At 35.5% G+C, this 23,804-nt stretch overlaps 1 protein-coding gene across 2 annotated transcripts in view; it reads left to right on the top strand.

The window, feature by feature from the left end:
* The window catches only part of BTAF1 (B-TFIID TATA-box binding protein associated factor 1), a 94,668-nt gene that overhangs the window by 58,465 nt on the left and 12,399 nt on the right, over positions 1-23,804 (top strand). For both annotated transcript variants that reach the window (XM_082601314.1, XM_082601315.1), the window contains 15 exons: positions 153-302; positions 624-766; positions 1,029-1,203; positions 2,540-2,743; positions 8,036-8,462; positions 9,427-9,617; positions 11,099-11,252; positions 11,677-11,786; positions 13,179-13,380; positions 14,528-14,676; positions 20,402-20,554; positions 20,783-20,904; positions 20,993-21,160; positions 23,116-23,193; positions 23,325-23,454. In XM_082601314.1, the coding sequence (XP_082457440.1) occupies positions 153-302; positions 624-766; positions 1,029-1,203; positions 2,540-2,743; positions 8,036-8,462; positions 9,427-9,617; positions 11,099-11,252; positions 11,677-11,786; positions 13,179-13,380; positions 14,528-14,676; positions 20,402-20,554; positions 20,783-20,904; positions 20,993-21,160; positions 23,116-23,193; positions 23,325-23,454 (2,556 nt within the window). The remainder of the gene's footprint in view (positions 1-152; positions 303-623; positions 767-1,028; positions 1,204-2,539; positions 2,744-8,035; positions 8,463-9,426; positions 9,618-11,098; positions 11,253-11,676; positions 11,787-13,178; positions 13,381-14,527; positions 14,677-20,401; positions 20,555-20,782; positions 20,905-20,992; positions 21,161-23,115; positions 23,194-23,324; positions 23,455-23,804) is intronic.

A 23,804-nucleotide genomic window follows, 5' to 3' on the forward strand; every position in this document is an offset into this window, starting at 1 on the left:
AAAATAAGCCTCTATATTGAATTTAAAAATTAATCTCTGTGCTATTTCCTACTTTTTTTTTTCTTTGATTCAGTATCCCTAAAAATAAGTATTAGGTTTTTTTAGGCCTTGCTAGAAAAATTTCACTTTCTTGTTCCCTTTTCATTCTGCAGGTTTGGATGGAATTGTTGAGCAAGGCTTCAGTTCAGTATGTGGTAGCAGCTGCTTGTCCATGGATGGGTGCTTGGCTTTGCTTAATGATGCAGCCTTCTCATTTACCTATTGATTTAAATATGCTGCTGGAAGTAAAAGCTAGAGCCAAGGCAAGTGTAGAGGGACATAATGTATTTGTAGGTTCAACTCAATTATTACTATTTTTTTCAACTCATAATTATTAATACAGTAACCACGTAAGAAATCTGTATTGCTTTATTATAAGCATGCTATCATTATTGTAACATAAGGAAAAATTATATCATTAGAACCTTGACAAAATGCATAGCAATTTTTATCCATTAAAATTTTGTGAAAAGAACTGTATTTTACTGGGATTATAACAAATGAATGAGAGTGTTTTGATGTTGTCTATTAAATTTTAATGGTTAATCTTTAATTATTGTTTTCTTCCCCCTTGTTCCCTCTAGGAAAAAACAGGTGGTAAGGTGCGTCAAGGCCAAAGCCAGAGTAAAGAAGTACTTCAGGAGTACATTGCAGGTGCAGACACCATCATGGAAGACCCCGCCACCAGGGATTTTGTTGTTATGCGGGCTAGAATGATGGCAGCCAAGTAAGTATACATAAACTCAAAAGTCATTTAACCAGAAGATTCTTCTGATGTGTCTGTCAGTCTTTCCTCCATCACACTAGTTACAGAGTAGGAAAAAAAAAGCATAAGAAAAAGTTTCTAATTTTTTTGAAGTTTTAAAAGTAAGATTTATATATTTTTATGAAGATAAGATAGGAGTTATGTCTTCCTTGGGAAAAGTTATAGCTTCAGTAGGGGAAACTTCAAGCAATTCTATAGTAACTTCTTTTTTTCTCCCTCTTAGGTTGTTAGGAGCACTTTGTTGTTGTATTTGTGATCCAGGTGTAAATGTGGTAACCCAAGAAATTAAACCAGCTGAATCCCTTGGCCAGTTACTACTCTTCCACTTGAACTCCAAATCTGCCTTACAGAGAATTAGTGTAGCTTTGGTAATCTGTGAATGGGCTGCTTTACAGAAGGTAAGATTTTGCCCGAAAATAAATGAAGAGAATTTAAACCAGTTTCCTTAGCTGTTAGGATTATTTTTATTATATTTTACAAACAGAAAAGTGAAAATTTTCTCTGTATAAAGATCCAACATTTATAGAAAAGTATTCAAATTATATTGCAACATTGTTTCTCTTTTGCCTTTAACCCTAGACTTTTTTCTTAGAACCCCCAGTCTTGTACTTGAGAACTACAAAAGATAAGAGGCTTTGAGTGATAGAAATCCATTTTTAAGTAGCAAGGGCAGATTTTTGGTCACAGGAAGAATAAAATCTCCACATTTAAACCCAAATCTTTATGTTTCCAAATAAGCCATTCCCTTGCAGCCCCTTTAATTTTTAACTTCTAGTAAGACGTATGATTTTGTGTAAGACTTGCTTCTGTAAATCAGAGAAACTTCCTGCTGGCTTTGTTTATTCCATTGACTGGAATTCTGGAAATTTAACTGTCTGCACTTGCTGTGAGAGCTGCTTGTTACTGCCTCTTAGCAGTTTGTCAGAGCTGTGTCTAAAAGTAATTGAGCCATGCTCTATTGCAACTGAAACCCCAGCTTTGCCTCTGGAAAGAAGCAAGGCTCATCTGTTTTTAGGCAGGACTCAGTGTGCTGGAGAGGCAGTGATGCTGTGTTTTTGTGCCTCTCAGACTCAGCAGCAAGTGTTGACAGTTCGGTTTCTGGACCCTCACAGAGCTTCTCTGGACTTACTCTGTGAAGCCCAGGCTGATCACCCAGATCCCACAGAACCCCTCATGGCTCACCACTGAGGTCATTCCCCCTCTGGTTGGGGCAGGCAACAACCAGAGAGAGTGGGAAGGGTTAGTTAAATTTGGGGGCAGGTGAGTAGCCTTTAAATTATATATCCATTTCTACAGTATGGCATGTGAAGCTATGGGTTCAACTGTTAAGAAATCTAATGAGTTTTTAAATAACATTTTTAGTGCATGCTAAGTGTTCTTTTCTGACTGATTTCTTTTTACAGTTGTATATTTTAAAGTCTGTGCTATATAATATATATGTAAACTTGGAATAAATTCAGAATAAAATAAGAGTAATTAAGTGGAAAGTTTAATGGAATTGTAATAGTTCCATGTGCATGTGCTATAGTCATTCATGTTAAAATTTTAGAGTAGTTTGGGTGTGATACCTTTTCTCTGTGCAACTAATAACTATGTTGTTCTGGAAGATAACAGAATACAGATTCAGAATCAATAGAAATTTAGACTTGGTAGTTTGCAAGCAAAGATTTTTATGCATTTCTAGAATTATGTTTACATATTTGCCCTGAATATTTGTTGTCTGTTATATTTTAGGAGTGTAGAGCTGTTACCCTAGCTGTGCAGCCACGTTTACTTGATATCCTTTCAGAACATTTATATTATGATGAAATTGCCGTTCCATTTACACGAATGCAGAATGAGTGTAAACAGCTTATTTCATCATTAGCTGATGCACATATTGAAGTTGGTAACAGAGTAAACAGCAATGTTTTTACAATTGATCAAGCTAATGACCTGGTGAGTAAAGAAGTAACCTTCTTAATTTTAGAGCATGAAATAAGGATAAGAACTTTGTCATGTCATGTTTACCACAAAAACACTAATTTGCTGAATCTATTTTTGGCTTGGTAGCCTGTCATCACTACCCTTTAGAAAGGTTATTTCATTGTATTGACTTTTCTTGAAATAAGAGAATGGGGAAGGGATTTTTCTTTTTTTGATCTCAGCTTTAACAAACCAATATACCTTTATTAGAAAAAACTGTTACATTTTTGTCACTTCTCAGTTTTGCTTAAGACTGGCAGAGTATAGAAAAAATTGCTTCTCTAAGTTCCTGAGTACTTCTCCTCCCCTTTGCCAGCTTACAATGAAAATATCCAAACATAAGAGAATTACACAGTGAAGTCTCATATACCTACAACTAGATTACACAGTTAACATTTTACTAAATTTGCTTTATCACATATATATGCAACTCTCTGCCCCTCTATTGAACCATTAATCCTTCTTAATTTTTGATGCATTTTTAAGTAAGTTACAGACAGAGATCAGTACACTTAAACTAAAATTCAGTTTTTATGTTTTTTTCTCTTTTTTTGTGTCATTAACTAAAATTCAGTTTTTATGTTTTTTTGTTCTTCTTTGAGGTAAAACTTATGTACCATGAATTGTACAAATCTCCAATGGAACATATGATAAATTTTAACAGAAGCAAATACCTATGAAACCCAAACCTCTATCAAGATACAGACAGTGCCATAACACTTCCCAGTCAATCCCCTGCCCTCAAATAACGATTGTTCTGGTTTTCCCTTCACCATAGATTACTTTTGCCTGTTCTAGAATTTCATATACATGGAATCATACACTCTGTGCTGTTTGGTGTAAGGATCTTTTTCAGCATGATGTTTTGTAAAATAATACATGTTGTTATATGTATCACTAATTCATTCTTTTCTATTGCTGAGTTTTCTTTCATTGTATAAATATACCACAATTAGTGTAAGCCCTTCTCTGCTTGATGAACATTTGGGCTACTCCAAGTTCTCAGCTCAGAGCTGCTATAAACATTTTTGTACAAGTTTTTTAAAGACATATTTTCATTTCTCTTGGGTAAGTACATAGGAGTGGAATTGCTGGGTCATAGGGTGAGGTGTTTATTTAGTTTTATAAAAAATTGCACTTTTCCCAAAGTGGCTGTATCATTTTACCTTCTAATCAGCAATATATGAGAGTTCTGGTTGCTCTACATCATCACCAACATTTGATGATGGTCACTCCTTGTAATTTTTGCCTTTCTGGTGGTTGTGTGATAGTGTCATTGTGGTTTTAACTTGTGTTTCCTTGATGACTAATATGTTTAACACTTTTTTATGTCTTATTGGCCATTTGTTGATCTTCCTTTCTGAAATGTCTGTTCAAATCTTTTGTCTGTTTTTAATTAGGTTGTCTTTTTATTACTGAGTTGTAGGAGTTCTTTATATATCCTGGATACCAATCCTTTGTCAGATAGATGCTTTCCGAATATTTTCTCCCACTGTGTGGCTTGCCTTTTCATTTTCTTAATGGTGTCTTTGGATGAGCAGATATTTTTAAGTTTGATGAAGTCTAGTTTATCAATTGTTTTATTTTATGGTTATTGTGTTCTGTGACCTAACGTACCTTTTCTTATCTCCAAGTGGTGAAGTTATTCACACACATTTTCTTCTAAAGCATTGTAGTTTTAGTTTTTGTTTAATCATCCATATTTATGTTTATATATAGTGTGAAGTAGAGATTGCGTTTTGTTTTTCATATAGATACCTAATTTTTCCATCATCATTTATTGAAAAGATTTTTCTTTTGCCATGGAATTTCTTTGGCACCTTTGTCAAAAATTAATTGAAATGTAAGTGTGTGTCTGTATATGGGCTCTATTTGTTCAATCTATTTGTCTGTCATGCTAGCACCCGTGTCTTGATTACTGTATCTTTGTACTTAGTAAGTCTTTGAGGTTAGGTGGTGTAAATGAGTTCTTCCTTTTATGAGTTAAAGAATCAGAAACTCAGCTGCTTCACTTGTGTTGATTCCTGTGAAAGAGCATGCTTCATTTCTTATCCCCCTTTCTTATTGAAAAAATAATTGAAAATTTTTTTGTTCTCACCTGTGAAAAAAAGCTAAAATTGCTTCAATTTTTTATCTGAGTTGTTTTTCTGATTGTTGTTTTTCTATAATTTCTCCTTTTTGCCTCCCCTCCCCCATATTTTGCCTTCTTGGAATAAAATCTCAAATTTTCTTTAAGGTCTGGGTTCCCTTCTTACTGTTTCTGACAACATTTCTTTTTAAAGCTATTACATGGACTCTTAAAGCTTTTCTTATTCAAACCTCTCACTCCCCAGTGAAACTCCTATTCTGTTTCATCAGCTTCCTTAGTCCAGTGGTTTTGACCTGGGATATCAGAGTCTCTAGAAGAGCATATTTGAGGGAAGAGCACTTTTAAAAGATTAGTCTTGGCCTTGGCTAAGAGCCACTGCTCTTTGTAACTGTCTTTGCATCCCTATTTTATTCTTACCTGCAAAACGTAGGCATTTCCTGAAGGTCTTCCTTTGTCTGTCACCATTCTCACAATTTAGTTCTTAACCATGTATTCTGCTATCTTCTCTTGATCTTTTATGTTCTTCAACTAGGCATTTTCGCTTGGGTATCTCACTATCATTTCAAACTTAACACAACCAAAATTGGGATTTATTTTTTAACAGAAAATAGCTCTTTTTATCCACAGTCTCAAATCTTGTTAACATTTCCTTTCAGAAAGTTTCATATGTTTATCCTTTCTCTGTTTCCATCACCACAACCCAGTCAAAGGCCTTAGTACTTTATGACTAGGTCCTGACTCATCTCTAAGGCTCCAGGCAGTCTCTGGTTCATTCCATCCTGCATGCTGTGCCACACTAATAAAATTCTTAGTGCCACTCTGAACACATCCCTCCCCTACTTAAAAACATTATTTTCTTTTTCCTTGATTTTAGTTTTTTTCTTACTTTCAACACCTCCTCTAAATTCCCCATCTTTTTTCTCCTCATTATTTCTCAAACTTCCTCCACTTAAGCCTAGTTAGTTTTTCTCTTGCAGAATTACACCACCCTTACCCGCTTTCTTTGCTTCACTCATTCTCACTTTGGTGTCTGAGCTCGTCTTTCCTTTGCCAGAAATTCCCTACCCTCCAGCCTCTATGCTCATCCCAAGTTCATCTCTTGACCTTCTTTCAAATCGCCCTGTGCTCAGGCCGTGGTAAGCTGTTGTCAGTTCCTTGGACAGTGCCTCACTTTGCACTCCCTACCTCACTGTTTGCCAAGATGTCCCCATAACTCCAGAGTTATCCATTGTTTAAAAACCTAGCATAAGTGTTAACCGCCTCTAGCAAGCCTTCACTATTTTTGTCTCCTCTAAGAAGAGTTAAGCTACCCTCGTGCTACCACAGCAACTTGCACTTACTTCAGTTTCATGTTACATTGTCTTGTTTACTTATGTATCTGTCTCCCACATTATTCTCAGCATTTTTTGAGTGTATGAAGACATTGATTTTACTCATCTTTTAGTATTACTCACTAAATATTTGTTGAGTGAATGAATTTGGGGTAATTGGAAAGCTTTTCCTAAGTTGCCTAGAATCATTGAAAATTGACAGAAGCATAGTGTATTTAGGACAATGTTTTTAAACTTGTAGTAGTGAAACCTGTTTCAAATAATGTTATGCAAAGCTTGAACACATAAAACAGACAAAGCAAAGTGGAGAGTATAAGCTAGAAGTGGTATGTGATCATGTTCCTTTGTAGAGAACAGATCAAGATGAATCAGATACAGCTCAATTTAAAGTCTTTGGTATTTTATAATGATAAAAGAGGATCTTATTTGTGTGCCTATTTTGCTTTTTGTAATAGAGGTTGGCATTATCAGTCTTGTCCATAAGGGAATTGATTATTTCTAAGTCTGAAAAATTGGGTTCTCCATTAAAAAAAAAGTTAGGTTTTTTAATGTTACAGGCTTTTCTGACCAACATTGATCAGATTGGATCTATTTATGGAGCCTCTTTATGATTGCAGTTACCTACCAAACAAGAAGACTATTTTTGTTATGTAATCCATCACACAGTCTTTAAATGGTAATTTAAAAAATGTGTGCACAGAAACTTTTACATAAATGTTCATAGCAACATTATTCATAATAGCTAAAAGGTGGAACCAACCCATCCATTCATCAACTAATGAATGGAAAAATGCAACTGATATATCCATATAGTGTAATATTATTTGGCAAAAAAAGGAATGAAGTAATTATACATGCTACAACATCAGTGAACCTTGAAAGAATTATGCTAAATGAAAGAATCTAGTCACAAAAGATTACACGTTATATGTCCATTTATATGAAATGTCCAGGATAGGCAAATCTATAAATATAGAAAGTAGATGAGTGGTTACATGGGGCTGGGAGGAAATGAGGAATGATTGCTGATAGGTATTGAATTTTATTTTGGGAGTGATGAAAATGTTCTCAAATTGTGGTGATGGTTGTACAACTCTGGATATAATAAAAACCATTGAATTGTACACTTCAAATGAGTGTATTGTATGTGAATTATATCTCATAAAGTTATTTTAAGAAGATGTATTGGGCTTCCCTGGTGGCGCAGTGGTTGCGAGTCCGCCTGCCGATGCAGGGGACACGGGTTCGTGCCCGGGTCTGGGAGGATCCCACATGCCGCGGAGCAGCTGGGCCTGTGAGCCATGGCCGCTGAGCCTGTGCATCCGGAGCCTGTGCTCCTCAAGGGGAGAGGCCACAACAGTGAGAGGCCCGCGTAACGCAAAAAAAAAAAAAAAAGATGTATTGAACAGTCTTTTAATGGGGCTTGTAAAGTAGTCTGATGCCATAGTCTTACAGCTTTAAGCAGCTCTTGGTAATTAAATAATTAATGACTATTGTACCACCCTCTCTTAACTGTTGGTTTATATTTGCTTACAGCGTTCTCATTTCACCAAAGTACTATATGGGTATTGTGTGTGATTTTTCACTCAAACTTATTAGATATAATAAGTCTCTTAATGAACTGTCTTTCTTAAACAATATAATACTAATGTTAAATCAAGTCAGATTAAAATAAAGTTTACTTGGAAGGTTTGAGACATTTATTTAGTTGACTGAATACTAAAATAGTACTAGATGTCATGGAACTTAAAATTGAAACAGAAAGTTTGTTGTCTGCCCTTTAGGAGTTTACAGGCTGTTTGGGGTTGATGTCCTTAATGATTTTTGATTTCTCTTTTTTAATAGGTCACTGCTGTTTTTAATGAAGTCACATCATCTTTCGATTTAGATCCTCAAGTGTTACAGCAGTTAGATAGTAAACGACAGCAGGTCCAAATGACAGTTACAGAGACCAACCAGGAGTGGCAAGTGTTGCAGTTGAGAGTGCACACTTTCGCTGCATGTGCAGTTGTAAGCTTGCAGCAACTTCCGGAGAAATTAAATCCTATTATAAAACCATTAATGGAGACAATTAAAAAAGAAGAGAATACTCTAGTGCAGAACTATGCGGCTCAGTGCATAGCCAAACTACTTCAGCAGTGCACAACAAGGGCGCCCTGTCCCAATTCAAAAATTATTAAAAATCTCTGTAGCTCACTTTGTGCGGACCCATATCTAACTCCTCCTGTCACGTGTCCAGTACCAACACAGAGTGGCCAGGAAAATTCTAAAGGTATATATCTAAAGCTTTATTTGGGGTAGAGAAAGAATTAACCATTTAAATTTGTTTATAGTCACTTACAGGTATAATTTAAGCACCAATCCAGTTTATGTTGGAGCTTTTTCCTATTCTGAGAGAATTTGCACATATTGCTAATAAAATCACAACCTCTTAACTTAAATAAGTTATTCATAAAAGACTTGATATATATAATGACTGAATTCTATGAGACAGGTGTTAACCCTTAACTTCTCTTTCAAGACCATAATTATAGGGTTTACTGTTAACAGAGCTAGAAAACTTAATTATATCCAGTGGTGAATAAAAGTTCTTCCTGTAAAATTCTGGTTTCTCTAATTTAGTACATGTCTTATGAGATAAGTGGGCTCTGTTACCTTTAGCAAATAATGCTTAAACAGCTTTTCTGTTTTCATCCAGAAAATTTATATGGAAAGTAACTGCTCTTTGTAGGCTAATATCAAGGACCAATGTTTCTTCACATACCTTAGTCCTAAATTTCCCCTATCCCTGTCCCTGAGAGCTATGTGAGGCAGCAATATTTTGCAGTGGTTGGTGTTTCTGAATTCATGGTAACTATGGACTTTTTTTTTTTTTTTTAAAGAAAACTTACTTGCATTGTTTTTTAATGTTTCTTTTATGCCTGGAAACATGCATTTTTAAAGAATTAATATACTTTTAACTGAAGGTACATTCATTCTTGCATGTGATATTTCTTGTTGTTAATATGATGCTACAAATTTGGTTGTATTAAGTATGGTCCTATGCAAATATTAAAACATTCAATGTTATAAATTATTGATTTGTTACCATTTCATTGTCTAAAGAAAATATCATTGGCCTATAAAAATTGAGACTTAAAAGACAATTTTAAAATGTGTTGTATCTCTTTTGGAGCAGGAAACATTTGGTCACCTATATTATGCTTTAAAAGTTATTTAACTTTTTTCCTTAATAGGATCCAACTCTGAAAAAGATGGAATGCATCATACCGTTACCAAGCACAGGGGTATAATTACACTCTATAGGCATCAAAAAGCTGCTTTTGCTATCACAAGTAGGCGAGGTCCTACCCCCAAAGCAGTAAAAGCTCAAATAGCAGATCTTCCTGCAGCAGGTAGTGGAAATATCCTTGTTGAACTTGATGAGGTAAATAGTTTTTTTCTTTGAATACTCTGATTTTAAAACAAATATCTTATAGATTGAGAGCTAAATTGTCATATCAGCTTCTAGAATTGTATTTTAATATTTTTAAGTGAAAGAACTGGGGCTAATAACTTTTTGGAGTACTGCAGCAACAGGGTCCAGAAAAACTGAAAACTTCTTCAAATTTTTCATGCCTCTTATTATTTTTACCAGCTTAACTTGATGATTATCTTCCTAGGCAAGAAACCTTCTCAGTAGTGGGTACATAAGTCATTCATGAATATAAACTAATTCACTCCTATAACAGTGACTACAGAGATGTTAAGTAATAGTTAAAGCTAACTTTTCTCAGTCCTATCAATGTCAGGAATTGCTGTTGATATTCAGAGGATAAGTTTATACATGTCAGAGTTTTACCTATCTGACTTTTAGTCAACTTGGAATTTATTAACTATGTGATGTGAGGTAGGGATCTAAATTTATTTGCCCATATGAACAGCCTTATCCCACCGTTGAATCTTTTCCTCCCTGGTTTATAATGGCACCTCTGTTTTATGTCATGCTTTGTATATATAAGGATCTCTTTGGGCTCTCTGTTCTGTTTCATTGGTCTACTTATTCTACAGTACAGTCTTCTTTAAAGATGATTTTAAAAAGTGTTCGGTTTTGGAAAATCTTACAGTCACATTATTAACAATGGAATGAATGCTCTAGGTAGCTCTTTTGGTTGCAAGACATAGGAATTTAACCTGAGTTCAGCAATAAACTATCAGTGCTAAAAGACATGTGTTTATATTTCTATAAAGTATAGGCCTATTTAAAGTTTCTTTTTTTAAGCCAAAATCTTAGCTTATTGTCTATATTTCTTTTAAAATATTCTGTGAATGAAGGTTTTTTCACTAACTATATTCTTACCATAATTTTAATCAAAAATTTACTGTGGTTTTAATATTTATACTTCCATGGTTTACATAGTTCCTTCACTTAAAAATACATATGTATCTTTCTGGGGGGACAGTTTCTTTTGTATTTAATTATTATAAAATTACTGCTAAGTAAGAGGTTATTAATCTTGCGGTTAAATTAAATAGATGCTCATATTCTATCCCTTAAGCAAATATAAATAAGGGCCCATCATTTTATCTCCTTTTCCTCTCTCTACCTGTTTCTTTGGGGTGGAGAGAAGAAAAAAACATGTTACTTAGAACTGTCTTTAGAAACAGCACATATTCGTCTATTCCTTATCTCCAACTCCCGAAAGTATTTTACTTTGGATGTGAAAATCTAGTTTGGGATTTTATGCCCATGTAAGTTTAATTATTGAGAAATGTTTATAGTTATGGTAAATATGTCCCGTAATTGCTTAATTAGTTAATGGTAACACTGTGAATTCTTAGGTAGTGACTTTTAAATTATCTTAATAACATTTCAAATGCGTTATACTTTTTTCTCAAATTTCGTTTTCAACTAACATTTAACTTTAGGCCCAGAAGCCTTACCTGGTACAACGGAGAGGAGCTGAATTTGCCTTGACAACTATAGTGAAGCATTTTGGTGGTGAAATGGCAGTGAAGTTGCCACATCTCTGGGATGCTATGGTTGGTCCATTGAGGAATACAATCGACATAAATAATTTTGGTGTGTACATATTTTTCCGAGTTGCATTTTAAACAGATTTCAGTATATATCCGTTACGTATGTCCTTATAAAATAACAATGCCTATACCTGTTTATCCCAGGCCAGCTGGTAAGTTTTTAAATGCAAGGTTGGTAAAAACATTTAATTTATTTTCATGTCATTTTGCATACTTTTTGCTTTTTACTTTTTCTATTACATATTTAGAAACAGATATTTGAAATGGATCATTATGTTAAACATCTTTAGTTGCTTTAGGTGTAGTACCTCAGCAGTTAAATTAAGGGCATGTTATTTCATTTCACATTATAAAGCAAAATAGACTCTCCCACAGTACCTGGGGGAGTGCTAAAACTTTTTGTGGGCTCTAGATTTTAAAGAATTATTTGCAAGGTAATATGCACTTAAATCAATATGTTTTAATAGATGGAAAGTCCCTCCTGGAAAAGGGAGATGGCCCTGCCCAAGAACTGGTGAATTCTCTGCAAGTTTTTGAAACAGCAGCAGTGTCAATGGATTCTGAGCTTCATCCCTTGGTAACTAACTAATGCAAGTGTAGTTTTTTTTTCTAGTAAAACAAGTAGTCTTATTAGACTTAAGGCTTGAATGAAAAGTGCAACTTTGATGTCATCCCTTATAATTGCATTTTCTTTTATATGCTATAACTAGATTCCTTCTTTCCTGGCAACTCAACTCTTATGGGCTTTGAGGCAGAGCTGGGTGCATGAATGATAGAAAACCCACTCTGGGGGCTTAGAATACAGGGCAGTAGGGACAGGGCTGTGATGACACAGAAGCCAGGTGTAAACAGGAAAGAAAGCCGCATCCCTGTTCATCTATACCATCTTAATAATATAGTCTAGGAAAGGAAGAGTACAGGTAATAAAACCCCTTTCCAAGATAAATGTAATGGTAGAAGGAAGTTACCTCTCAGAGATGAAACTAGTCAATGGCAAAGATAGAACCTGGGTTTATTTTTTAACTGTTAAAATATCTCTTACCAAAAAATTGGAACAGAGGGAGGAGGAACATAGACTAGAGAATTAATTGTCTGGTTTTTCCATTGAAGAAAGTATTACTCTTTCCATATAACTGCAATAGGAAACTCTCTGCAGTTTATAACATTGTGAAGGGTGCTATCTCCAATTCTCTATTCACATCTAATATAAGAGGGAGAATCTAGGAGAGAGTAGAGAAGAGTGAAATTTTTCTGTTTATATAGTAATAAAGCATATTCTTTTACTTGTTAAATTTTGCGGATTTATCATTAGTAAAGAAGGGCAGAATCCTGTATATGCTCACCCTCCGTGATCAACAGCATGCATTCAGCTGAGCTGTAAGGCTAGTCTGTTCAGCAAGTACCTGGATCTCATGAGCATTAATCCTGGCTTCCGTCCAGCAGACATTTAATAATGGGATATGTTGTGCTCTTGTGATCATATTGCCTTTGGTAAGCGAGGAAGTTAAAGTGGAAAATACTTAACCAAAGTATAGTGCCCAGAACAAAATCGGGATCACTCAACCCAGTGAATAAAAAAGTATGTACCTAAAACTAAGCCATATTGGGAGGGGGCTGATGACGAGTGGTGTCATTTTCCCAACCTCAGTGGGAGATTTTTGTAAGTGCCTTTGATGCGTTCTCTACTAATTTTGGAAAGAATTGAGTGTTCCCTGATGCCTAAGAGGATATTGAACAGGGGAGAAGTTCTGCACCTTTCTGTTCTTTTTAAAAGCATTATAATAACAATTTAGATTTAAATTTTTATTGAGGATGTTTTGACAGTAATGTTTTGAGGTAATTGGAGATATTCTCGGATTTAGAGTTACTTAGAATATTGAGAACCTCTGAGTGTGGGCCGTTATAGTTATATTTTAAACAGTAGATTCCCTAATGAGTATTCTGATTATCTTAAACATTTTGTTTTTAGTTGGTACAGCATTTGCCTCATCTTTATATGTGCCTTCAGTACCCCAGCACTGCAGTGAGGCACATGGCTGCTCGTTGTGTAGGCGTCATGAGCAAAATAGGTACCATGGAAACAATGAATATTTTTTTGGAGAAGATTCTTCCATGGCTGGGAGCAATTGATGACAATATCAAACAAGAGGGTGCAATTGAAGCACTTGCCTGTATCCTTTTTTATTTTGACAAACTATTCAGAAATTATATTCATTTTATTTAAGGATGACTAAAATAAAATTTATTCAAATATGCACAGGGAATTCCCTGGCGGTCCAGTGATTAGGACTCCATGCTTTCACTGCTGAGGGCATGGGTTCGATCCCTGGTCAGGGAACTAAGATCCCGCAAGCTGCACAGTGCAGCAAAAACAAAACAAAACAGAACAAAAACAAATACGCACATAACCTGCCTTGTTCCAAAAAGAAACCTACTTTTTTAGATTTTATTTTGAAGTGCATTTTTATTACATTATAATACATTATAAATATATTTACATTTGATTATGAAAATATTCACACAAAGTCTGGAGAATTACTATTTTAAGAGATCTTTTTACAGGCAAAAATTTTATGTACCTCATGAACTATTTATCTAGTAACTTATCTGTTTATTTGGTTTATAATCAATTTTTTTTAATATTAACCAGATATTATATAGGTAGTTATTATAAACATATTATGTTTGCTTTGTTCATTACTTGGGTAGAAAATGACTAAGTATACTAAATAACTAGAAATATACAGGCAAGTTTTTACCAAGAGTATGGCATCCACTGACATTTTTTTTTCGAAATAACCCAAAAGATATTTCGGTATAAGAGCAAGAAAGACGGGTAGAGATCAAATCAGTTAGAAACTCTGGCTCAGAAATGCTGAAGATTACAGGAGGACTGAACTCACTGAGCCTGCTAGGTCCAGTTTAAGATTGTTAAGATATTATTGGTGGGAAATTTGGAATTAATCTTTGATGCTGAGTTGTGTTCCCTTGCCTGCAATGCAACTTAATTTTGGTATGGGAATTCTAGAAACTTGGAGGGATTTCTCTATGGAAAAAAGTCTTATTAATAAAGTTACCTCCAGCCTTCCTCAGATGAAAAACATCATTTTATCTTCTTAATCATGAGAAAGTTACATAATGTTTACAAAGGAGTAACACTGTACAAATGCTGTTATAGTTGAATCATAGACCTTGAGGGACAGTCAGTTCTTCATAATACAGGTGAGAAAATGAGGAACTGTTTTAGAAGTCATGGTCTTAGTTTGTGAAAACATCTACCTTGGAACCAGTTGGAAATTTCCTTAATAACTTACTCAGGTGTAATGGAACAACTGGATGTTGGTATTGTTCCATATATTGTCCTTTTAGTCGTGCCTGTGTTGGGAAGAATGAGTGATCAGACGGACAGTGTAAGATTCATGGCTACACAGTGCTTTGCAACGCTAATTAGACTCATGCCACTTGAGGTAAGTTGAAGATACTTGGTTTATGGACTTAATGTTTTCAGTAACTTCATAGTAATTGTAACCCTTTTTAAAGAACATGTCAGGTTTAAAAAAAGATTTGAATATGTTTATGTTACAAGTGTTAAGAATTTTATGCTTTAATGGGTAATTTTTTTTTTTAACACAGTGTTTTAAATAAAACTATGGTTCTGGGACTTCCCTGGCGGTCTAGTGGTTAAGACCCCACTGCAGGGGGCACGGGTTCAATCAGGGAACTAGGATCCCACATGCCGCACAACACGGCCAAAAATTTAAAAAACAAACAAACGAAAACTATGGTTCCTAAAAGACTGATAATTCATTGATGCTATTCTAGAAATAGAATTGTTCCTAAGTATCCCTGGTAACATCTATGTAAAGATTCTGTTCTGAAGTTTACGTGAAAGGTAAATTTGAAAGATGGTAATTGAAAGTGTAAAAAGCAAATGATGTCTCTGTTGGATTATGGAGAAAGCAGACTAGAAGGCTGAAGTTGGAGAATTTTGGAGTATATTCATGCTACAGAAATAATATATGTGGCCAGTGTGGGAAATAGAAGTGGCTTGAAGCAAGGGAAAAGCCAGGACCCTTCCACTTAGCCACTTACTATATTTTTATGGGATTTTTGTAATTCAAGAAGTAAGTATATATGCAGTTCATCCGTGTTGTAGTATGTCAGTAGCTCCTTTTGGATGTATTATCCTTTTGGGTGTGTTTAGAGTATTACTGGCCAAGTAATACTCTATTTTATGGAGACACCACATTTTGTTTATCCATTCACCAGTTGATGGACATTTGGCTTATTACCAGCTTTTGGCTATTATGAGTAATGCTGCTATGAACGTGCACTTCATGAGCTTATAAAGTCTTTGTGTGGATGTATGCTTTTATTTCTTTTCTTTAATTTATTTGTTTTATTTATTTATTTTTGGCTGCATTGGGTCTTTGTTGCTGCGCGCAGGCTTTCTTTAGTTGCAGCGAGCGAGGGGCTACTCTTCGTTGCGGTGCACGGGCTTCTCATTGCAGTGGCTTCTCTTGTTGCAGAGGACAGGCTGTAGGCACACAGGCTTCACTAATTGTGGCACACAGGCTAAGTAGTTGTGGTGCACAGGCTTAGTTGCTCTGCAGCATGTGGGATCTCCCTGGTCCAGGGCTCGAACCTGTGTTCCCTGCATTGACAGGTGTATTCTTAACCACTGCGTCACCAGGGAAGCCCCAGAACATGGATTCTTAACCACTGGACTGGCAGGGAAGTCCCTGCTTTTATTTCTTTTGAGCAGATATTTAGGAATGGAATTACTGGCTCATATCATGTTTAACTTTTTAAGAAACTGCCAAACTATTTTCCCAGAGTAACTCTACCATTTTATATTTCTACCAGCAAAGTATGAGCATAAGTTGGATGATAGCCTCTCTGAAAAAAAAAAAATTTTGGCTATCTGGTAAAGTTGAAGATTCCCATCCCAATGACCCATCAAATCTATGCTAGGTATATATCCTGGAGAAATTCATAATACATCCAAGACATACCTTCAAGAATATTATTTATACCATTATTTATAGTAGTCTAAAACCACTCAGATATTCATTATCTGTAGAGTAGATATGTTAACTGTGGATTATTATACTGCAATAAGAATGAACAAAGTACAGATACATACAACAAATAGTGAGTCCTTAACATAAGATTCTATTTTTATGACGTTCAAAAATAGGCAAAAGTACATGGGATGCATACTTAGGTGATAAAGGTATAAAGAAAGGTAAAAATGAAATTGCCATGAAAGTCAGTAAAATGATTACCTCTTGAGGAAAGGAGAGTGGGTTATCACTGGGAGGGAGCTTACGGGATCTTGCAGGATGATGGCAGGGATGCTTTTCTTAATCTGGCAGTAGTTAGGTGTTTGTTTTATAATTTATTAATCTGTACATTTGTTTATATATTTCTCTGCATGAATATTTTTTCCACAATAAAATATGTTAAAATAACCACCGTGATTAAAAAAATACTAGACTACTGTATCAAAAGACCCAAGTGACATTTCCTGAATTGTTTCCATCCTCTGCTTCCTAGGTCTTATTCATATCCTTTAGCTTTGGGGCCTTGCATCATCTTATCTGTAAACTAAGTTGATTATGCTTCGTCCCCTTGGTATTTTTTGGGCATTGAAATCAGTGAGTGATGAGAAACCATCGTGTTCTTTGAGCAAAGGAGTAGATGATGAAAGCAGTGTTTTAGGAAAATCAGTTTAACAGCTGTTTGTGGATTCGAATGTAAGTGCCCCCAAACAGAGCCCAGATCCACTGTGAGGTGATAAAGAGTCTAAACTACTTTTTTTTAAAGGGAGAATAACAGTACTTGATAACATATTGGCAAAAAAAAGAGATTTTGAACTTTAGAGATTGAGAAAAGATTGGTAAGATTCCCTTTGATAGATGTGAAAATTACAAGGATGTGATGCATATTTTGCTTCCAGCCATGATAAAACAGATTTATCCTCCTACCTTAACTTAGAAAACCAGACAAAATGAATCAAACAATGGATTTCAGACATTGAACAACAAGGGAACAAATGAAATGCCCTAGCTTACTGCCTGGAGTGAGTTTCCAGACCATAGGACAGGGAAGTGAAACCTAAACAGAGGCTAGCAGAGTCAGAGTGCAGGGAGGACAAGATGGGTAGGATTTGCAAGGCAGAGTGCCTGAGAGGAAGTAGCTGCACAGAGAAGAAGCTTCAGAGGTCCACACAAAGGCTGAGTATTCATTCATCTGGGCGTATGTATGAGAATGTATGTTTGAGACGGGGGGGGAAAAATCAGAAAGGAGTAGGTGGAACAACTCCCAGAGCTCACACAGGGTCAAGAATAGGTATTTCCCCCAAGCTGAGTCAGAGGACCTACCATATAGGGCACTGAGTACAGTCCTTAGAAGTATATCGCCTGAGTAGCAGGGCCCAATTAACCCTTGAGAGAAGACTGATTTGAACCCACCTTAATAAAGCTTAAAAGCAAGCCTCAAAAGGATCAAATTGGTTTCAGGTAATTTAACTATATCCCAAAAAGAAAAAATGTTTAACCCCCAAAAGTTCAGCACCCAACAGGGTAAAACTTAGGATGTTTAGCGCCCATCAGAAAATTAACCAGAGGGAGTTCCCTGGTGGCCTAGTGGTTAGGATTCCAGGCTTTCACTGCCATGGCCAGGTTTCAATCCCTGCTCAGGGAACTGAGATTCTGCCCTCCCCCGCCGCCCCGCCAAAAAAAAGTTAACCAGGAGAAAAGTCAGTCAATAGAAGCAGACCCTGAAATGACCCAGATAATAGACTTAGTATACAAGGACATTAAAATATGTTCCATATGTTCAAGAAGATAGAGGGAAAGCATGAGTGTAATGAGGAGCAACATGGAAGACATAAGAACAACCCAAATTGAACTTCCTGAGTTGAAAGATACAATTACAAATAAAAACACACTGGATAGGATTAATAGCAGATTAGATGCTGTGAGTTTGAAGATACAGCAATAGAAACAAGAATGTCGTGCAAGTTGATTCCTGTTCCACTTTATCTTGATTTGCTCTGCCCCATCTTCACAGGAAGAATCATGTACTTTTCAGTTAAGGATTCAGGGAATATAAACCAGTGGTTTTGATAGAAGCTTTAATTCCTTGCACTATTAGTAACTCTTGCTGCTTTTATGGGAATTAAGGTGAGGAAGATACGCAAAGGAAGGGTTCCTGGCACTAAACGATATTTATGAATCCTAATCGTTGTTAGGAAATGTCCCTATTGTATGGCCTTATATCTGGTTGTCATTTATTAAAAGGTCCATGAGGATAAATGTTTGAAGATTTGTTACTTCCTTATAAAGCACCGTGCAGAAAGGCTTCATTTTGATGGTTGTCATTATGGTATTAGATGTGTTAAAATGTTAGTTTCTATCTTACTTGACAAAGTTGTTAATTCTAAAATCTTTTGAGGGAATTCCCTGATGGTCTAGTGGTTAGAACTCCACGCTTCCAGGTTTGATGGTTGGTTGGGGAACTAAGATCCCTTGATCCCTACAGCACAGCAAAACAAAACAAACTTCTGAAAATATAACATGCAATCACTTTAAGACTCAGTGTATACACCTCACTCCTGATACTATTTCTGGTATTATAAGGAACATATATTTTGATTGAATTTAATTGAAGTTCTCTTCTGAGAATTTTACGTTTCTTAACTTTCACTTTACATTTCTTAATCATAGGGCAGTAGTTCTCAAACTTTCTGGTCTCTGGACCTCTTTACACTCTTAAAAATTAAAGACCCCAAAAAGCTTTTGTTTATCATATTTTCTGTTATAGAAATTAAAACTGAGAAATGTGGAAAGATTTATTAATTTGTTTAAAGAATAAATCCATTAGACTTTTGAATAGATCTTTTACCGGTACACGTTTTGTAACATGCATTGGTCATTTGGAAAACATTGGTTCACTGAGTTAAATCTTTATTTAAATGTAAAATGTAAAATCTTAAATGTAAATGTTAAATGTAAATCTTTTAAAGGTTGATATATTTCATCATACAGTAGCAACAAATCAGACTCATTAATATCACCAACAGAAAATTATTTTTAAATATTGGGAAGTACCTGCAGTGCTAAGTCTCTTTTGTAAACTTGAATTTTATCATCGGCAACAAGGTATGTCAGTTATTTTCCTTGAAGTGACAAATTTATTTTTGAGAAAATATCAGCCAAATACCCAAGTCAGAATAACCGTAGTTTGTCAGTCCATTCAAATAAAATGATGTCTGTAAAAAATGGCTAGGCCAACTCACAGTTTTAAGAAACCTTGCAAGTGCTTTTCCTAAACATATTGTACTTCCATATGCATGATATGCAGCAGAAATGCTTTATGTGTACTTCATATTTTGTTGCACGGAATGTTAAAAAGATGTGCCATTCGAAGGTTGAGGTTTAATAAAATTATTTTTACTGGCTCAAGGACATTCTTAAGTGAAACCAACTTAAAAAAAAAAGCTGGTGGATGGCTGTGAGGAATACTACAGTGACTACCAGTACACTTGGTAACATTGCCTTGATTCTTTCTGAGGCACAAGCAGTTTTGCCCATTATTTTTGTGCATCAGAGCAAATGTCAACACAGTGAAAAAAGTAATGTCTTTCTTTTGTTATGAAATAGTTGATGTCAATAACCCTTTGAAAAGGTCTTAGAAATCCTGAGGGGTCTGCAGACCATATTTTGAGAACCAATACCCTGGGGTATCATAACACTAAAATTGAGAAGCTCCAGTAACAGGATTTCACTTAAAATAAGCTATACAATTTTATTTGCCTCTTTATCAAGTAATGCGTGGTACTGGAAAAAATAAATTGTAGCTGTGTTCTTTAAAATATCTCAAATGTGTTTGTTTAGTAGTCTCATTATAGCACTTTGAATACCTGTCAAATTCTTAAATATTTGTCTTCCAGTCTTTAAAATCATACTATTTTTGAATTGCTTTTTTCTCTGCATTTTTATATATATATACATATATATGTTTTATTGTTGGTATTTTTAAAAATTGAAGTATAGTTGGTTTACAATATTGTGTTATCTCTGCATTTGTATTTTGATAAGATGCGAAATGATTTCATAATCTGAGGATGGAAAAATTAATAAATAGTAGCAAATAGTTTTAATACACTTTAAAAAACAATTTTAGGCAGGCATTCCAGACCCTCCAAATATGTCAGAAGAATTAATCCAGTTGAAAGCCAAGGAACGACACTTTTTGGAGCAATTGTTAGATGGGAAAAAATTAGAAAATTACAAGATTCCAGTACCAATCAATGCTGAACTCAGAAAATATCAGCAGGTAAAGTTTTATACTTATAAATAGTGACTATTCCTTGTAAATGTGCCTTGAAGAGTTGAAAAATTGATTTAGTAATTCAGTTCTTCTGTGTAGTGTCTTATACCCATTTATTTCTTATTGCCTGTAAAACTACAGATTTTTTGGTGTGTGTAAACATGTTCTTTACAAGAAAAAATTTGTTATGATCTGTTCACATTTATCATTTTTCTTTTACTCCCAACCTTTCAGGATGGTGTGAACTGGTTAGCATTTCTTAATAAGTATAAGCTTCATGGAATTCTGTGTGATGACATGGGTTTAGGAAAAACTTTACAGTCCATCTGCATTCTAGCAGGAGATCATTGTCACAGGTAATTTTAAATGTTATTTTAAAAGAAGGCTTTCAGATGCTGAGCAGTTTAAACAAGCTGGTTAATTCATTGTGTTTTGCTGTCAAAGGGCCCAGGAATATGCAAGATCAAAATTGGCAGAATGTATGCCACTTCCTTCCTTGGTGGTTTGTCCGCCAACATTAACAGGTCATTGGGTGGATGAAGTAGGTAAATTTTGCTCCAGAGAATATCTCAATCCATTGCATTATACTGGACCTCCCACCGAAAGAATAAGGTAAGAACTGTACAACCAAAAAATGTTTTATCTTTTGCTTTAAGTAGTTTGGAAGAATAAAATCGATGAAAAATGAATTCTAGTTAGCTTTTTTGGTTGTCAGACATAGGAACTTACTTATTTAAGAAAGGTGAGTGGATTTAAAGATATAATCAGTGAGACTCATCATAATTCAAGGACTTTAGCCATTGTTAACAATCAGTTGGGCTTTCTAAGTTTTGGAGCTAGGAAACTGTCAGGAACCAAAACCATTCTCTATGCCTTTCTTGGAAGTCTTCTGATCATAAAATCTTCTAGGTGCTTCTGTTGTATCCTCGTTTTCTACTCACTTTCCCTAAGTGCTCCCTCTTTCTTCTTCTCTCTCCTCAAAAATGCTTTTGGTCCACAGTGGCTTGCTCTAGCTGCCCTGATACCATAGAAACACTAGAGTTCTATTAGTTTTACCTTCTTTCTATCAACTAGTACATCTCTGTTCCTAAATACAAATGTTGAAGAGTGGTATATCATTGATTTCAGTTCATCTTTTTTTTAAAATAAATTTATTTATTTATTTTTGGCTGCACTGGGTCTTTGTTGCTGCACATGGGCTTTTCTCTAGGTGCGGCAAGCAGGGGCTACTCTTCGTAGTGGTGCGCGGGCTTCTCATTGCTGTGGCTTCTCTTGTTGCAGAGCATGGGCTGTAGGTGCACGGGCTTCAGTAGTTGTGGCATACGGGCTCAGTAGTTGTGGCTCGTGGGCTCTAGAGCGCAGGCTCAGTCGTTGTGGCACACAGGCTTAGTTGCTCCATGGCATGTGGGATCTTCCTGGACCAGGGCTTGAACCCATGTCTCCTGCATTGGCAAGCGGATTCTTAACCACCGTGCCACGAGGGAAGCCCTGATTTCAGTTCATCTTTTAAAGCTTGGATAGTCATAGATTGCTGATTAGTCCATATATTTGCTGCCCTCCTGTTAATAATAGCTAACATATATTGAGCACTTACTGGCTAGGCATTATTCTAAGCAGTTTTATTTACATTTATGTAAAATTGTGTATTCTCATAATTACCTTATGAGGTATGGGTACTATTATTGTTCCCAGTTTGCAGATGAGGAGTCTAAGACATGGGGTCTGGGAAGAAGGTCACTCAGCTAGTTAAATGAAGATTGGAACACAGGCAGCTCAACAGCTTGTACTCTTAAAGAATTTACTGTAAAAGAATTCATCCATTTATAAGTGGTAGAAGCTCAGCTCAGACTAGCTTAAGCAAATAGCAAATTCATTAATTAAATTGAGAATCTCAGGGGGTGAATTCTTGCTTCAGGTACATCTAATTTACTATTCTTCCCCACGTATAACTTGTTCTGTTGATCTCTCCTGGACTTCAGTCTACTGTTGGTAGGTAAGATGACCATGGGCAGTCTTAGGCCTACATTCTCCTAGCTTGGCAACTATAATAAACAGAAATCTTCTCTCTCCCATCATGAATATATCAGTACTTGAGATGACTGACTGGCCTTGACTGGGTCATGCCCCCAAACCAGTCTTTGTGGTCAGGGGATAAAATATTGTGAATGGCTTGACCTGATTAAAATGCTTCATCTCTTTGGTGATTATGGGGACGTGTGATTGATAGCTCCCCGTCTACCCCCGAGCACAACATGGAATGGTGAAGGAATAGTGAGTGCCTCCAAGGAAGAAGTGTTGGCAAATAAAGTTAAAATGACCTCCGCATTTTAAGTCAGGTACCTGTCTCTTTTCTAATCAGACTGAGTTAGGGCAACAAGGCCAAGTCATAAGAAGAATGGCCTTCGGGTATCAGGGTCATGGATGTAGAGTAAGCAGAAGGGAATATTGGGCTTAGTAGGTAGATTGAAAGCACTTTATACAATGGCATCTGTGGTTTTCCCTTTGAAAGCATTATTACAAACTTGGCAGATTCCCCATTTTGTTATCTTATGTATTTTTAAATACAGGTTACAGCATCAGGTGAAAAGGCACAATCTGATAGTGGCTTCATATGATGTTGTGAGAAACGACATAGATTTCTTTAGGTAAGAATTAAACTTTTTTAAAGAAAGACTTAGTATCAAATTCAGAGAGACTTAGTATTTTCCTGCCTCAAAGACTTCATATTGTTCTTGACATATAGTAAAAGATGCTAACATTTTTTGTTTTTCTTCAGAAATATTAAATTTAACTACTGTATTCTTGATGAAGGCCATGTCATCAAAAATGGAAAAACAAAATTGTCAAAAGCAGTAAAACAACTGACTGCTAATTATAGGATTATTCTTTCTGGAACACCAATCCAGGTAATTATTTACCTTTTTTTTTTTTTTTTTTTTAATATTTGCCATGTGGAGAGAAGGCTTGGCATTTGACAGTGAATTAAAGAGGTTTTTTTAGTTTATAGGAATAATAATTTCCAATAATCTTGCTTTTATAATGGTTCATTTGGTATGTAGCAGTATGTGAGCAAACTAGGTTTTAAATCTCATATTTAAAATGTAATTTTAGGCTATGTAAACATAAGTCTTATGTCCAAAGTATGGGAGACATTAGTCACATTTTCTTCCACATTGGCCATTTTCCTTCTGCAGTATAATACAATTTGATTTAACATTGAAAAGCTAGAGATGATTCAGAGGTTACTCATCATATA

This window comes from Mesoplodon mirus (assembly GCF_964341445.2).
Source record: "Mesoplodon mirus genome assembly, chromosome: 2".
In the NCBI taxonomy this organism is placed as follows: domain Eukaryota; kingdom Metazoa; phylum Chordata; class Mammalia; order Artiodactyla; family Ziphiidae; genus Mesoplodon; species Mesoplodon mirus.